A 17,510-nucleotide genomic window follows, 5' to 3' on the forward strand; every position below is an offset into this window, starting at 1 on the left:
TATATATATATATATATATGCCTAGAGTATGTTTAACTTTTCATATAAAATTCGTGATGTGGGCCACAAATGCAGTGTAGACAGGCGGAAGTGAATCCACTATTGTCAAGTGAACACATGTTATTATTCTGTCATTATCATGTCCTCTGTCAAGGAGCTGAACACAGCTTCATTCAGGTCTGTCTGGAACACTACAAAGGTCCCGTTGCATGTCGGGTACAATATTCCTTAAGCGTCTAATGCGCATGCTCAACAGTAAAAACTCCATTATTTTTTGCTCGGAATTTGTGAGAAAAAAAAAACAGTGGGCAACTGTGAATTGGGGATTACATGGGCCGTTATGGTTGTGGGAATATACCTGAAAGCTCCACGGTTTAGCAGAAGAGAAAGCAAAGCAACGGCTGGATAGCTGCAGACCGGGAGCGGGACAGCCTTCAGTCTTGTCGGGACACTCCACAATCAAGTAAATTTCAGTCAGTTAGCTGACTGGCTAGCTAGCCTAGCTGGTTGCAGCGTTAGCTCCGAGATCCCAGGCGCAGTAAAATGAAGCGTTATTGCCCTTTGTTTTTAAGTCGGACTGGCAGACGTTGTATGAATGCTGAGAGCTGAATGCGCACACCGCTACGGGAATTGGATTACACAGTGACTTATTTTGCGCTCATTTATTAAAGTATCAGCCGTTTTCAAAACATTATCTGGCTAGCCCGTTTGCTAGCCAGCTAACTCTTGATTCTCCCGCGAGCAAGAAAAGCCAAGACTCCAAAACTTCGCCAACACAGAGCCTGACGCAGAGAAAAGGTTGGTAGGACCTGCTAATATTGACGTTAGCTAACGGATATCAATAAGTAAAGTGTGATGTAGGTATCCGATTTATAAGAGGTTTTTTCACAACGCGGTATTGTGCATGGGTCGTGTGTTGTTACTGCAGCTAACGGGCAAGAGTTTTGTATTGGAGTGTTTTGTGCGCCTGACAGCTGTCACGACAACACAGTACAAAGTAGGGTGGCTTGCTAGCTTAGCTGTTAGCCTGGACGCTAGCTGCCGTGTATGAGCCGTGTACTTTGTGGGATGTTTTTTTTTCATACTTTACGCTATTTATGATACAAAATTAAGAAAAAAAGGATACTTCAGTTCAGAGCTATATTAATTGCTCTTTCATGTGCCAGCGTGTTCGCTTCGGAGTTGGTTGTTGCAGCTGCTTATACTGTCGCTAAACACTGAGTAAACTACGGGCCTAGGCAAACACACCCTTCTACTTCAAAGCAGCCAGAGCTTACTCTGAAGTTCTTCTGGGGAAGACTAATACATCTGATGTCGTCGTTTTTCAAACACGCTTAGATCATATCAGTTACAGAATAGGTTTGTTGCACGATGTCTTTACCGCGGGGGTCGCTGCCAGATTACATAATCCACCTCCACCTTTCTTTGCAGGCTCTCCACCTTCACCCACATCCCTACTCTGATGTGAACTGAACTAATAAATCTGCAGAAGTCATCCTTCAAGAGAGGGATCTGCCTCATAGCTGAAGAAAGTCGAGGTGTTTGGGCAAGTCAGGTTTTACTGGCAGTGTGCTTCTAACCCACCAGCATGTACACTGGACAGTGGATACTCTAGCCAAAACAGATCCTGGCTTCCCAAAGATGACAAGGTATGCAACTTTCTTTTTGTTTGTCTTGGTATTACTTTTACATTGATAATAAACCAAAAACCGTTCTTTTGCTGTGGCCACTCCCCCTTTTCAACATGTTTACATCACATTCATTCTCTAGGGGCTTGTATTATCTTCATCACAGACATAAGAAAAGAAACTGCTGGGTACTTTCCCAGAACTTTTCGACACACAGATGACAGCTAAAAAGTAAAGGAAATGATGCTGAATTAGTAGAGTGGAATTAATTTGCAGTGCTTCCCATGTTCATGCTGCTTACTTTAGTTCAGATCTTGGCTGATTTCATCACCATGCATAGGGTACATTTTGTAATGTTTGATATCCGAGATGAGCAAAATTTATTGTAGCATAAGCATGAAAAATTGAACTATTTTTCTGGTTAGACTCCAACAAGTCCCAGATGAAAGGGTTGGGGATGAGTAAGCATCTGGTTCATAGAGGCTTTAGTATAGACACCCTTGACAACCCGTATAATGTAGAGATAGCAGGATGAGGGGGGAGGATAGATGGCTTGAAACCTAAAGTAGATGCTGAGACTAAACAACTGTTTCCCCCCTATAAGAGTATTTAGCATTGGATTTCTCTTTGTGTTTAAGTAAAGTTGTGCAGTAGGGGATACCACAATGGTTAAAATTTCGTTAGCAGCACAGTCCCTGGGTCCACTCTCGACAGGCTGAACTGTTACTACATGATACCTTCATGTTACCCCCCTCCTTATGTTAAAAGACAAGATGTGTTAACACTTCCTGCTTTTCAAGGTGCTGGCAGGCTACAAAATGATGGGAGGCAGTGATACTGTCAGTGGGGACAAGGATGGGGTCCACACCACTGCAATACACGTCCCCATCGGCTGGCAGAGGAGAGTGGAAGGAGGGCAGGTACTCTATGTCAGGTACGTTGGTTCCACACACATGAACTTGCTGATTTTTAATAGTTGGGCAACAGGTTTTGAAAGCACACCACTGAATAATTGTTACATAATGTATTCTTGAAAAATGACAGTACTGGTTTTGCAAACATATTTTGGGGGATGTTACCTGGCAGGATGACTGCGGTTTTGGATTAGTTTTTTTGAAGTTTGTTTCTAGCTATAGACAACAAAGAAGACAAGAAAATGTTTTATGCACTTTTAGGCAGTGCAAAGTGAGTAAAATTAAATGTGTTAATTATAATGTTCTATTTATTCTGGTGAGCACTTATTCTGGTTCTATTTATTCTTATTCTGGTGGTTTTAAATACTTGTGTTTTCAAGCATACTAGGTCTTAGTGGGGGCTCAAAAGCAAGTGACAGATTTAGGCTTTTTATATATATTATGTTGTTTCTACCAAAGAGAAACATACTTTTTTCTTTGTTATCAGTCGTTCATCCTGAAGATCACCTAAAGACTTCTTAGATTTACTGCAGTTGTGCTCCACTCCACACTTGCCCTCTTCTTTTGCTGTGAAAGGATTCCCTTTGCCTTAAAATACTGGGCAGCTGAGGCAGAGAAAAAAGTATTTCCATTTGGATAACAATATTTTTGTTGAGCAGTGGTTTGGATCATGCTTGAATTTAGACATAAAATGTGACATTGTAAATATGAAATTTTGTATTACTCATTATTAGCCACTGAGTTGGAAAGAAACTTGGCTGAAATTAACTGTTCATTTTTTATTTATTTTTTAAACTGTTCATTTTAATGTTAGCTATAACCTGCATTACTAACTAGTAACCTATCTAATGCCAGACACCCCAGCCCTGGAGCAAGACTCTGAAACTTTGCTTTTTGTTAGATATACCCTGATTGAGACTTAACGCTTCAGAGGAGGTTGTGCTATATGTTGCCAATTCTCCATGGAATATTTTTTAATTATTGGGCCAGTTTGTGCATTTTACAGGTGTAGAAGCACCACAGGAGTGGATTTGTGTCCTTCAGACTCTCGTATGGGTCAGCAGTGTTTGCAAATGACACTAGTGGTTTCTCTCATTGAACTGAATTGAATCAAACCTTTTTTCATAATTATCTTCTGCACATTTGTACAGTCAGCAGGGAAACTTTTACTCATGACTGGGAGTCTCAAGCATGTAGCTCTCTTGCCCTTCTCCATTAGCTCCCCATGGCTCTAACCAGGAAAAAAAACACAAACTGCATGAATGTTATGATGGAATTGAAAAATGCACAAGTAGTTTATGTTTATCAGCTGAGACCTTACTCCTAGTTTTGCTGAACCTCACTACCAGTGGCTAGTATGGATGTAGACCCATAAATGGCTGGTCTCCCATAAGTTGTTCATGAATGACTTTGTTGATATTAAAGGTTGGCAAACGCTTTCCTAGAATGAACAGTATACATGTCTCTGCTCTGAGAGCTGCAGCTTTAGCTTGAGCTCAAATTGATTTGGCTCAGTTGCACCATAATGCTGCCTACAAATGATTCTTGAAAGGAAAAATTCCTTCTGTGGCTGCTATGCCTTGCGATTATGTGTCACGCTCAATTTTCTTCTGGCCTTGAACAACTCATACATCATTGTCCACCCCTTTACACCCTACGCATAGTTGCATTTTTCTGACATTTTGCACTGGCTGGTGTTAGGTTCAGAGCCAGGGCAGAGTTTGTGCTTTAACTGTGTCTCATTTGTTACAGTTTCTCTCTGCCTTCTTCCTGTAGTCCCAGTGGCACAACCCTGTCCAATCTGGAAGAGGTCAAGACCTATCTGATGACTGATGGCACCTGCAAATGTGGCCTCGAGTGTCCTCTCATCATCAACAAGGTGTTGTCAGTCTGTCAGTTTGTTTGTGCTGTTGATTTGTGTGTTTCTAGTAAGGTTTGGCAATACACAACAGAGTTTTAGATTCAGTAAGCTCTGTGGTGTTAATCTCACTCTCATTCTTGTGTCACAAATATACTTGTGGATCACAGCTAAGCAGCTGTTGTACATTTTTCCTAGTCGGCATGGAGAATACTTATAGGAAGCATGTCTAGTTAGATTTGTCTGTTCAAGTAGTCACAACAAATTGATTGGGACACAGATGTCTGCACAGGGTCTCGCTTTCACCCTCTGATAACAAAATTTACGTCATCCTGACCAAAACAGAACCTCACATACTTAAGAGAAGCAAAAACTACTGTGTAACAGTTACATAAAAGTACAGAGAAAATCTATTTACATATTCTCCATAAAGTTTTGTCTGAATTTGTTCTAATCCTCCTTTTTGCTGTTGTGCAGGTTTTCAACTTCACAGTGGGTGTGAAGGTGGAACAGCACAGCCAGCCACTGGGCAAAGCAGAGCAGGACATGACCAAACTCTGTAATCATCGCAGGAAAGTGGTGGCAATGGCTGCCCTGTGTCGGAGTATGCAGGCTTCACAGCTGCCCTTTGCCAGCTTTCATCATCCAGGTAACCAAGGTGAGCAATGACATGCAGTAGGTTTGAGACATGGTACTCATTTATCAGTTTGCTCTTAGATAATATCTAATAAAAAAACATAAACATTTGAGTGATACTTTTTTCTTAATTTCTACATATTTCCTTAAAAAGAAAAGCTGAAAATCAGAAAATGCTGGGTTTTAATTTTTCTTTGAATAAAGTCTCTATGGACGATGTTGACAGGTTCCCCTCACAGCCTTTAATGTTGACAGTGTTGTGTGCACGGCAGTAACATCAGGTAAAGGACTTTGCACACATTTCTACATGAGAATACATGATAAGTATTACCATGATCGTAGAACCAATTAAAGATGAAATTTCATTTATGAAATTAAGAGGCTGTTATTAATAAAGTGTCTCCAAGTCAGCCTTCAAATCCAGTTCCTTCTAGCTCACCATTCTACTCTCTTGCACTCTGTTTCGATTAGTAGAATATCAGAGAAACTCTAACAGAATCCACAATGTTTCGATGCAATTTATTACACTTTAAGCCACAGACTTACACACATAATTTTGCATCCATATTATGGATCACATGTGTTTGACTGTGAGATGCATGTGGGAGTGGATTTGACCATCTGCATGAGTAGCCAGTGACTGCCGGAAATCCTGTGGGGGCTGGTAGGTGTAGTTTGAAAGGAAATTTGTTTCTTGTAGATCTGCATTTGTGTTGTTGAATGCAGCAGCTGTCAGCCACACAGAATTCAAACTGCTGTAGTATTGATGTCCTTTCACCCTAAGAACAGAAGAGATTTAGGAAAATGAAGATTTCCAGTTCTGGCGTGCTTTGTTTCCTCGAGTTTATTGTATCTTATTTCCACCCAAAAACTGTTTGTATTTTGGTAAAAATCAGTGTTGAGACACAACTCTCTTCAATTCTGTTAAAAATTTGGGTAAAATAGGAATTATTTGAATGGGTAGAGCTGCTCTGACTCAAGTCATGTGAACTGGATATTTTAGTATGGTGTTATTAGTGTTACCACTCCTTGTATACACGACAAGTTGGAGAGCCACATGGGGTGGTGAGGAGCAACTGTTGAACCAGGCCTTTCCTATGCACTCTGTGCAGTTATATTCCTTCATTAATGCACATCTGTGCATAATTCTCTCATTTTGGTTGGTTAGATAACTGCTCGCTTTTCTCTAGATTATTATTAATTTTAATTGGTTTTGGGATATTTTTGTATTGCATAGCTTGGCCTCCATTCCGATTATTCAGCAACCATTGGATAACAAAAGTAAAATGTTCTTTTTCACATATTAGTTATAATTTCAATGTTTGATTTTTAGAAAAAAACAAATTTCACACCATTTACCTCAATTACTAAAAATTGGTTGTTTAAATGCTTCTTACAGCCTTTAACAACAAATGTATCGAAAAACCTAAATAAATCTCACAATACTTTTTTAAGCAATTAAATTGCACAAAATTGACAGATGTAAAAAATTTACGAATTAAAAGTGATGCAAATTTATATATATATATATTTTTTGTCAGACTGTTCAATAAACATTCCTTAAAAAAGAATTTTCTGGCAATTATATCACAGTTCAGACATTAAAGGGACAAGAAATTATGCCAGACTTGTCTTTCACAATAATTACTCTGTAAACCATTTAGTGGGCTCGGGAAAATTGAGTAACAAGCTGTATTTTTTGTTCCCACTTCCAGAGATGAGCAATCGGGTGGACGGTCGTGATACAAAGGGCGAATCCACAGAGCGTGAAGAAGAGGACCGTGGCATTTTCTGTCCCAAACTCCATCCAGTCCCAGCTCGACCCCAGAACAACCTTCACCCAAACCCCTGCACCAGTCCTAAATCCTCTCACCATTTTATTTATCCTTACAATGGCTCCTCCTCTGTCCTTCACCCAGCCACAAACTCTCACTATCCACTAGATGCCTTGAGAAGACTTCACCATCCTGCTTTCTCAGCATCCTCCAGTTCTTCCTCCAGCTCATTTCCAGCGTACAGCACCCCCCAGAGGTCACCCTGTACTCCCACTCCTCAAAGCAAAAGTCAAAGTCAAAGAACACCTAAAACCCCAGAGACTCCTGTTTCTCCTCGGCTAGGACCCCTCTCTTCACCTCCCCCCTCGTCCCCTGTTACCCTTGGTGGAGGAGGAAGAGGAACACAGACTCGCCCTCATCATCCTCATGTTGTAATTGTGGGAGGTTCTACCCCACCCTCCCTCTCTCCCTCTGTCCATAACATGTCTATGTCTCCACACCAGCGCTCCTGCCACCCATCAGCTTCTCCATCCTCTCTGTCTGAGCAGGGAGGAGGCTTACCAGCAGCAGGAGGAACGCTGATGGGAAATAACTTGCCTCAGAGAAGGAAATCCACCTCTTCCTCTCCACACTCCCCACTTCCCAGTGGCTCTCCAAACCCCAGCCCCCAGCTTCCCAAATACAAGCTGGAAGACATCTTGGAGCAGTTCAAGAACTCAGGCAATAGCAGCACTAATAATCACCACCTCCTAAACCCTAATAATCCCTCCTTACTGACCAACCAAAGCAGTAGTAACCCTCATGGTCTTTCCTCAAAGTCCTCAAAGACTCCAACCTCCACTGCAGGATCACAAGTGTTTGGGTTGAACTCTGCAGGGCCCTCTAGTTTACCTCTGGGGCCATATCTGAACCACCACCATAGCCATCAGGGCAAGCTGCCACATCCAGCTTCTTTCCCTGCGAGTAGCCTCCTCTCTGCAGCTGCCAAGGCTCAGCTGGCTAACCAGATAACCCAGGGCCAGAGGTCAAATGTGGCCAGCAATGCAGTGAGCTTGGCCTCTTCTCTGGAGGTCCTGAAAGAGGCACAGCAGCAACAGGCATCAAAGGTAACAAACAGCACTTTACATAACAGCCACTCTCCCTCCTCCATTGCTTCTTCTAGGCTTCCCCATCCCTCCCTTGCAGCAGCCTCGACTGTTTTCTTTCCTCCATCCCACTCTCTGGTCCAGTCCCTGGCTTCCTCCTCGTCCCATCTGCCACAATCAGCAGAGCGTAACACATCGTATAGGAAGCGGCAGCGTCGATCTCCCACAGTCCTCAGCATGCTAACAGACACCAAGCAGCTCTGTAATGGGCTGCGGAAGACCCCACCAGAAGATGCTGTTTCTGCTACAGTTATCAATCTTTCCTCCTCGTCCACTTCATTCCCCTCCTCCTCCTTGCATTCTTCCTCTACCTCAGCTGTGCAGAATCAGAATGCCATCATGTTGGATAACCATCATCAACTCCTCTCTGGGCAGATGCCCAGGTTCCCTGCTCCTCGACAGACGGCACAGCTTTCCAGGCCTCTGCACCCAAATGAGGCCCTGGACTTCACTACAGGACCGACACCCACAGCCACCCCTCTTGGCTTGGATCCTCCAACCCAGCCTTTGTCTGCCCTGTTACACCTGCTCAGTTTGCAGAATGCGCAGGCCACAGTCTCAGCATCCAGCTCTGCCTTAGCTCAGTCTGGATCTGTGTCTGTTGAAGGAGGTGGACACACTAATAAACAGAGCCTCAAGCAGTCACCTTCATCTCCAACCCATCAGTCTAATGTCAGGGACTCGTCGACTCGGTCACCTTGCCGAACAGATAACACTAATTCTCCCCCATTGAGTCCACAGCCACTGTCTCCTCCTCCCCCCTCCTCTCAGTTCACATCAGCGCAGTCTCATCTTCATCGTCAGTCCACTAAGTCAACTCCTCTTCAAAAAGATTCTTCGTGCACAGTGTTACCAAACTCAGATTTCCACAACAGCAGCAGCCCATCTCAGCAGACACCCCCATCTCCCTTTGGCAAGCATCAACGAACCGATAATCACATTCCTTCAGTAGATCCTGCTTCCCATTCATCTTTACAGGTTGCCTCACCTCAGGGCACTGTCACAAGAGAGATTATTAGTAAGAACGAACCTACGTCAGTGGACCTTAGTCATCCTCAAGGCAGTGTTCCTGTAGGGGTATCCACCTCCCCAAAGCCTCTAGATCTTAGCAACCACGTCCTGGCCATTCTCGCAGCATCTTCTAATGTTCCCCAAGGGGAGGGCAACTCTTCCAGCCATACCTCTGATGTTGAGACGTCTTCCCCAGGAAATCAAACTGCAGGTGAGGATGTTATTCATGGTTTTAGTTTTACAAGTACAGCCTAAACTTGTAATTTTTATTGAATTAATTTGGTTGTCTACACATATAGACATCAGCTTTGTTTTTGTCATTCTTATTTTTAATGTGAGTTGTATTTGTAGCTGAATTCCCCCTTTAAATGGGCTTTACAGATTATTCTACACAAGATAATAAATACACAAATAAGGGAGCATCACAGTAAAACATGCCGGTTAAACTTCAGGAATATCAATCTGTCCAGTTAAGAAGTGGCAACCATTGTGAAAAGAAAATGGCACCAGTGGCAGGTCTGCCAGTTGTCGTGTTCTCTGGTGGTCCTGCTAAAGGATGGTAGGGACCTCATGCTTCTAGAGTCTCTTTCTGACAGTCTGTGGGGCACTGGACTTGGTCCTTTTGTTCCTCCATTGGTTTATGCTGTCTAACTGGAGAGATTGATATCCCTAAATTTTAACCGCTTGGTTATACTGTGATAAACAAATGGTTCCTTATTTTTTTGAGCAATATATGTCAAGAACAAGGGGTGCATTATTTTTTTTTCTTGTTGCTCTGAATCAGAGTGATAACTGATATAACTGATGCATACCATCCAGCACGAGATCCATATAAAAATGTGTTGAATGATTAGTCACTTTAAACAGATTTAAATAATTGTTGTTTTTCCCACAGGAACGGAGGAGTCTGAATTTGGGGACCCAAAGATCTTCACATTGACCAAACCTCCAGCCACCAGTCCCGGGCTCACTAGCTCCTCTCGTCAAGGAGAGAATCACAGTCCTCCTAACCCTTCAGCTGTAGGTGACTCAGCCACTCCTTTAAGTCTGGCAGAGGCCTTTCCCTTCATGAACCAAGAGCAGCTGCTCCAGCTGCTGTCGTCTACAGGAGGAGTACCATCTGTCCTGGACCCCACAGTCCTGGCTTCATTGCCCCTAGGGGGCCTTTGGTTGGGAGGACAACATGCACAAGTACCTCCTGCCAGTGTTGCACCGCAGCCACCACATAATCTGTCAGACCAGCAGTCAGAGCAGCAACAGCAGCAGTTACTGATAACACAGCAAGAAGATGCACAGCAGCAACACCAAGACCAACAACAAAAGCAACTGCAGATTAACAACAATCATCTGTTTCCCTTGTTGCCCCTGTTGAGTGGTGCCCAAGGGGAGTTCCCTCTGAACCTTTTAGGGCTGCTGAATCCACTTCCAGCCCCAGCGTCAGCCCCTTCTGCAGTGCAGGAGGCTGATTTGACAGAAAAACCCAACCTTCATGCTCTGCTAATGGCCTCCTTGTTGCAACAGCAGGCTTCCTTGTTACCTCTATCTGCGCTGGGTCAGTTGAGCCAGGTCAGCTTGGAAGTTCCTATTCAGCAGTCACAGCAGATCTCTACTACATTAGAGGGCCTCAGTCTGGATAAGACCTCTGGCCTGCTGGACCCATCAACCCTAACTGGGCCAGGGCTCTTGGAGGTCACTCAGGGCCTCCTTCCTATTCCTGCAGGAGCTGAAGGCTCTATCCAAGCCCTTCAGTCTCTACTCATTCCCGCCACTCTTCCTCCTCCCTCTGCAGCCTTCCTGCCCCTCAGCCCTGCCTTGCTCACTGCTGCCCTGAGCTCTGCTGAGCTCCACCCGCCTCCCAATACCCAATTAGCTCCTGCACAGCAAACCCAACATACCCAACCTCAGGTACGCTCCCGATTTCCTATAGCTCTTTCCTCTGAGGTCATCCTAGTTTCCCTTGGAAAAACTAAACTCATTTCCTTAACTCCTCCATTGTTTTTTACTGTATTAGTTTCCCAAATTTCTTTCCTTTTTTGCTACCCTGCTTTATAATAAAACCCTCACACTTTACAATTGGTTTTGGTTACTGTTTTAATGTACCCATTGGCATGTGGCATGAATGGATAGTTTTTCATCCTGTTTATAGTTCAAATATATGAACATAGAAAAAACACTCAACAGTAACTAAAAGAAGAAACGCAATAATGATGATGATGATGATGATAATGTGTGAGGAGTGGGAGGTGTTCCTTTCAGCCTTTGCAAAAATGCAATGTGTGCATTCTCCAAAACTTTTTTTGTTTAGTTTTTTTTTTATACTGAAATACTAAGTTAATATATGTGAAGAATTTATGTCTCCTGGTTTTTTCAGCCATACTTAATTTATTTTATAATTCATTGTCTGAAACCCCCAAACCTTTATATTCACTTCAGGTACCCACAGATGCTGGTGTTGACACGCTCATACCCGTATCTCTTCAAAGCAAGGACAACCCCATCCTCCAACAGTTACTCCCCACTTTGCTGAACTCTGCTATATTAGGTGAGTTCGCACACACCCTGTGTTATATGTCTTTCTCATTGTTTTAGGAATAAATATTATTTGCCTTTCAGTGTTAAACTTTAAACTCTGCAGGGACTCTATTGCAGTATTTTTTATACACTGTGTATTAGTGTATTTTTTGCTTTATAGGAGATCTTCCTGGCCTCACAGGCCTCCATAACATTGTGGGGATTGGAGCTGGTTCCATTCTTCTACCACCAGTCCAGGCCTCTGCTTTGGGGATGCCACTGCTACAGGGCCATGATGGAGCAATCAACTTACTCAACAACATACAGGTACATACCTAGCATGAAGTCTGGAGAACACAGCATTTTTATCCTTTCTTTACTGTACATACTAGTGTTAAGGATTTGCTGTTTTCCATAATAACCTTCCTCTGGCTGCAAACACCATGTTGCATTTGTTAAGAAAATCCTAAGTGGGTGAATGTGAATGCATATGTGCTGCACAAAATAATGTGCCACAATTTGAGAAATGGTGTTTCCTAGATTCACTAAAAATATGTTGTTTTTTTTTCTTTTCTTCAGTGAACTATGGTGTCCAAAAAGTTAAGACACTAACTTTTCTCTGGGAATGGCTGTAATGTTTCAGTTAAAGCTGCTGCAGATTATATCCGCTGCAACATCTGTGTCATAAAGCTTCACATCTGAGTTCTTCTCATATTGCATCAATACTTTACAGATGTTATCATTTATTTTAAAAAAGCCCTGTTGTGTTTTGATCTGGAAGCGTGTAAAAATAGTTTGTTTTTTTTGGGGGGGGGGTTGTAAGTGAAAAATTAAATCCACGCTCAGACAAGTGTTACATTGTACTGACTGAATTCAGCATCATCAGATGTTGAAAGATTTAGATTTGTTTTCCTCCTGGATGCTTTAAGGAAATATAAAGACAATCTAAAGTTGAATGTTCATATATAAATGGAGGATTATATAATTTTAGGCAATTTTGCAACAAAGAGAAAACACATTTTTAATTCTCTAATACTTTCTGGATCTTTGAAAGTTACTTAACATATCTTTTTCTTTTTGCTCCTCTAGCTGAACCTTGCTCCAGCCTCAGAGGGAGAGAAGCCAGTATCCTTGCAGGAAGTGCAAAGCCCTGCCCCACAGGAAGACATACCAGCCAGTCAAATCACTCCTGAAGTGATCCCAAGTCCTGTTCCAGCTCTAGCTCCAGCTCCTGCCCAAGAATCCACTCCAGGCTCTCAGCGAGGATCTGAGGGCAGATCTGTCATTGATCCTTATACTTCTTTTATGGACACGATTTATACCTCTTTTCTTCAAGTCAGTGCTAAAGAGCAGGAAGATGGGGCCCATTTGGGGCCATCTGACCCCACTTCACCCTTCTGTGCCTTACCTCCAGTTTCTTTTCCTGTGGAGCACCATACACCGTCCACAACTGTCCCAACTCTGCCACAGGCAAGTGCCCCAGTTTCCCTTAGCCCACGGCGGGCTTGTTCCCTACGCAACCCAGACTTATCCCGACTTAGTCTGGAAGCAGCAGCCCATTCTCCAGCCCAAGGGACACCCAAACCCACTGAAGATGGGTCTGTGTCCCCCTTACAAAGGAAACCAGTTATGGTAGAGGGACATACTCACCCAGAACCTCCTCTTCCACCTATATACTTGGAGGAGGCCAAGACAGACTGTGCTGGGCCTGCTGCATCTATGTGCCCTTATGTAGATCCAGGTGTGGATAGGCAGGGGCATCTTCCCCAAGTAGGGTATCTCAGTCCTGGGGATGGATGCAATAGTAGGCCCACTGAAGAGACAACTGGGACATTGCTGCACTCTGAACAGGGAATGGTGAGTGCCCAAGTCTTCTGTTTCCTTTATACTCAAAGGCAAAAATGTTTTTGCTTCTTTTAGACACCAGAATGTGGACTTTAACAATGGTTGGTTATAGGCTTTTGATGAATTTAAGTAGCTGAAATGTAAAACAATGATGCATGATTTAATCATAATAACCTTGTAACATGATTTCTGGTTACACAAAGGACCAAGCAGGAGCAGCGGCTGGAGCCAGAAGAGGAAGGAAAAGGAAACAAACGTAAGACTCCTTTTAAGATGGTTAATTTCTCAGTTGTACTCGATACAGAAAGTTGCCTGGATAATTCAATTTCCAGTAAAAATCAGAGTGTCTCCCACATGCAGTTCTATAATAACTGTCCTGTCAGGTGTATTTGGCATACTGTAGTGCATACTAATGCGTTTCTTACTTTATCAGGCTTCAGAATGTGTTAGAAGACTTCAGAGACGTGGATGCTACAGCACTAGAGGAAACCAAGGCTACAGTAAGACTTGTCTCCCTCTCGATGACTTATGGATTTATTGTTCTTTAGCAGAAGGGCTGGTTGTTGTTTACCTCTCACCAGTTCTATTCAAATGTTCTTAGTCAGACTCTTTGCAGTCTTAAAGACGGCCCTTGTTTTCCCCCAGCTGTTGGTATTTGCTGTTGCTGTTACTTTTCCACAGTTTGGCATGTTTTAATTGACTATATGTGACTTGCATGTTAACACACTTTGAGGTTAACATGCATGGCTTCTGGTGAAAATCCATCAACAGCTGTTGAGTTGGCAGCACTGACACATGTACTTGTTAAAACAGTCTGTAGGGAAACCTGAAACCGGGTAACAAGTGGGTCCAGAGGCCTAATCAGACCCAAGTATCAACAAGGTGTTATATTTTTATTTCTTCTCTGAGTACTGCAGAAACAAAGTAATAGATTTCCTGTTTATTGATGCTATCTTAGACATTTGATCTCACAAACTGATCTCCACGAACATTAAGTCATTTACTTTGAAGTGAGATTTGACTTCAATAGAGTTTATGGTAACAGTGCTCGTTGCCAAACATCATTTGTATGTAAGGCTGGAAACACAAACAATCTTTCGACACCTCGAATAAAACTTAATCATACACTATATCTTTTCTTGCCTAAAGTCTGTATACTGTGGAATAGGCACTCAAAACCACACAGAAGAAATGGCATAAAAGTAAATCATGTATTCAGTTTTGTTTTGTTAGGTAAAGAATGGAAGAGAGGCACTATAATATGAGTGAATACAAAATGTAATAAAGTAAAACTATATAATGAGTAAAGAACCATTGATCGATAAGCATTCATCACAGAGTCATGGTACCCAGGGCTGTTCGATATAACGATATATCGGATGACAATATGAAAATCTTTCATATTACGCTATTGTTTGTTTCGTGGTGTCGCAAAATAAGCTGTTTACGACAATGTTTTTTCATCGTTTTGATAGTCACTGTAGTGGCTATATTAATTTCGTCAAATGCTCTCTTTCTCTTATATTTAATATAACCACACTACGGACAGACAGGCAACTGTTTTTATGCGTTGTTGTTAGCAACAACAACGGTAAAACCATCGCGTGGCTCCGCCGTCCGCTTGTTTATTTTCCACATAAACCTTTCACAATAAAGCTCAAGATCCTGTTGAGACGTTTCAATATAAAGTGAATCATGTGAAAGAGTATGCAAAGTGTTTACGGATGAGAAGCAACAAAGAGCCGTCAGGTGCTAAAAAATAAACCTTAGACTCAAACGTTAGAACAGGCTTTTCCCCGCAGCACGCTGTGTAATAAATACACAGAACTTATGTCTAAAAATGTATAGATTCATGCATTGGTTCAAACATTTGACTTCAGGTACATGACTCCCAGCTAAAAACACTTTACCTAAGTCAAGCTGCCCGAGATTCACAGACTTTACAGAAAATTTTTACATTTTTGTGATTTATATCGTTGTCGGAACAATAGATGTGTTAAATCGGGATATGAGATTTTGGTCATATCACACAGACCTAATGGTACCGTTAAAATCCTTTGACTCCTCTCAAAGCTGCTAGCATGGGTGTAAAGAACAATGAAGCTAATATAATGCTATTTGACATCTTCATAGCATCAGATAGGTGGTGTGCAGTGAATCGAAGTATTTTAATTTTTTCATCCTTGAAGTGTAGAAATACCACATTAATGACAATGCGGCACAAGAAATGCCACTAACAACCAGCATTTAAGAAAAATATTCAGCACTCTGGTGTTAGGGCCTTTTAATGATATCACATTATGTCATATAATATCAGATAATATAATGTCAAGACATGAGGGGGGCTTGGGTTGTGCAAGCTTGCTGTGCAGGATTCAGTGTAAAGGATTTGCTGAAGGGAGCAGTTTCTGTTTGGTGCTGTGAGTCTTCTCAATGATTGTGCAGTTCTGACTGCAGTGCAAAGTCATTCCACCACTGGCAGCTGCAAAGATATGAGCCTGATGTGACTCTTCTCTCACACTCTCTCTTGTTCCAGACAGCACTGCTGAAGCCTGAGAGGTCAGTGCGCGGCAGGCGGCGACGAGGCGCCAGGTCTCAAAGGCAGTGATTGGTGGAGGGTGCCATCATTCAGAGCTGTTCACCAATGAAAGGCAACCAGATGCCTCTGTATACCCCTCCATCTCTCCAACCTCATCACTACTGTTTTAGACCTTAAAAAAAAAATCAACTGCACTAATATGATGCTGTCATGTCAACCATTGTTATGGCAACCACTATGAACAGATAGGAGAAAGATCTAGTCTGAGTTTATTTCAAAAGGTGAAAAACATGAAGAGAGATTTTGTGGATACTTTTTTCACTTGTGTTTTCTCTTAGGTCACAAAATAATGGTTGCGTTACATTGTGAACAATGATCTTTCAATTAGGTTTGTGTTAGAATTATATTAATGAGAAAACATGAAAATAACAAACGAGTAATGTTTTCTTCTCATCAGTGTGTTACTGTGAGTCAGGACGAAGCCCATCTACTTGAACGATGCTCTCTGTTGAAAGTGTGTGTGTGTGTGTGTGTGTGTGTGTGTGTGTGTGTGTGTGTGTGTGTGTGTGTGTGTGTGTGTGTGTGTGTTGGACAACAGTGCTGTTGCTGAGCCCCCCACTGTCAGGACGTTTTTCATTTCAGTGAGACTTTGTCTTTTTAGTAAGATGAACGTCTCTTTGTGCTTGTATTTTAGAGAAATGTTCCAGGTTTTCAGGCGGTGCTGAAAGAGACTACAGGAAGGAAAGAAACTTGACTTTTTCTCCCCCTTTTTTCAAAGTATGATATAATCTTTATGTGGGATAAACCAAGGAACTAGTGTGGTTTACTCAATCAGGTTTCTTAGGTAGTTTATATCAGTGGCTGATTACAAACAGGAAAGTTTTTCATTGAATATAATTTCACATGTCATGTGAGATGTATTGGTTTCCATGTTAAACCAACAGAAAACGTTAATTTGAAGTTGTTTTGTACAACCTTGAATCATTTTGCAATGCTCCAGGGTTCCCAGTGACTAACCATACTGATGTTTGTAAAAATTGCAAAACCGGCAACAAATCTAGTGCAACTCACGAGTGTCGTTTGTCATAATTTGACAACCCATTTACATTTCAGATGCTGTGTTACTTGACGCTGTGAAGAATTACATGTAGCTCTGGTGACTTACATGGGATGAGACCCAGGCAAGAGATAAGTCTATTTTAAAAAAAAATAAAAAAATAAAGAGGCTTAATTTTGAAGTTCAACAGGAACCAGGTGTTTACAGAAAGTACTGTATGTCCTTTGATTGGATGAATGGATGGCTGGAATACTTATAACACAGAGAGCGATAATGTCTTATGTGGATCTGTTGAGTCCGTGTGTTACTGTGGATTTGGAGTGATATCCTTGCTCTGTCTCCCCCGTCACTGTTTGAACTCTCCTCCACACACTGCCCTGCCCCTGAGAGTACTGGCATCTCTAGCTGTATTTAAAATAAAATAACAAAAAAAGAATAAAGAAAAGTGAAAAAGAAAGCAGATTATGCAATTTCTACACTTGGAGATTTGTACATATGTACAGTTAATGTGTTTTATTTTGATTTTATATTGTTAGAGACAGATGAGAGAAAACAATGAATTGTGAATTTTTTCTGGGAATTGTAATTAAG

General features: G+C 42.0%; 1 protein-coding gene across 2 annotated transcripts; it reads left to right on the forward strand.

Annotated features, from left to right (window-relative positions):
• Positions 1-240: 240 nt before the first annotated feature.
• mbd6 (methyl-CpG binding domain protein 6) lies at positions 241-17,446 on the forward strand. Of its 2 annotated transcripts, none has more exons than XM_026154078.1 (13): positions 241-798; positions 1,432-1,649; positions 2,429-2,562; positions 4,319-4,421; positions 4,878-5,058; positions 6,752-9,178; positions 9,863-10,872; positions 11,401-11,509; positions 11,660-11,805; positions 12,568-13,335; positions 13,527-13,579; positions 13,757-13,823; positions 15,860-17,446. In XM_026154078.1, the coding sequence occupies exons 3-13, from the start codon at positions 2,447-2,449 to the stop codon at positions 15,929-15,931; spliced, it is 5,052 nt and encodes a 1,683-aa protein (XP_026009863.1). In that variant the 5' UTR covers positions 241-798; positions 1,432-1,649; positions 2,429-2,446; the 3' UTR covers positions 15,932-17,446. The 2 variants fall into 2 exon arrangements, with proteins under 2 accessions (XP_026009863.1, XP_026009865.1); XM_026154080.1 differs by having other exon boundaries at positions 241-463.
• Positions 17,447-17,510: the final 64 nt, after the last annotated feature.

This window comes from Astatotilapia calliptera, chromosome 20, assembly GCF_900246225.1.
Source record: "Astatotilapia calliptera chromosome 20, fAstCal1.2, whole genome shotgun sequence".
Taxonomy (NCBI): Eukaryota; Metazoa; Chordata; class Actinopteri; order Cichliformes; family Cichlidae; genus Astatotilapia; species Astatotilapia calliptera.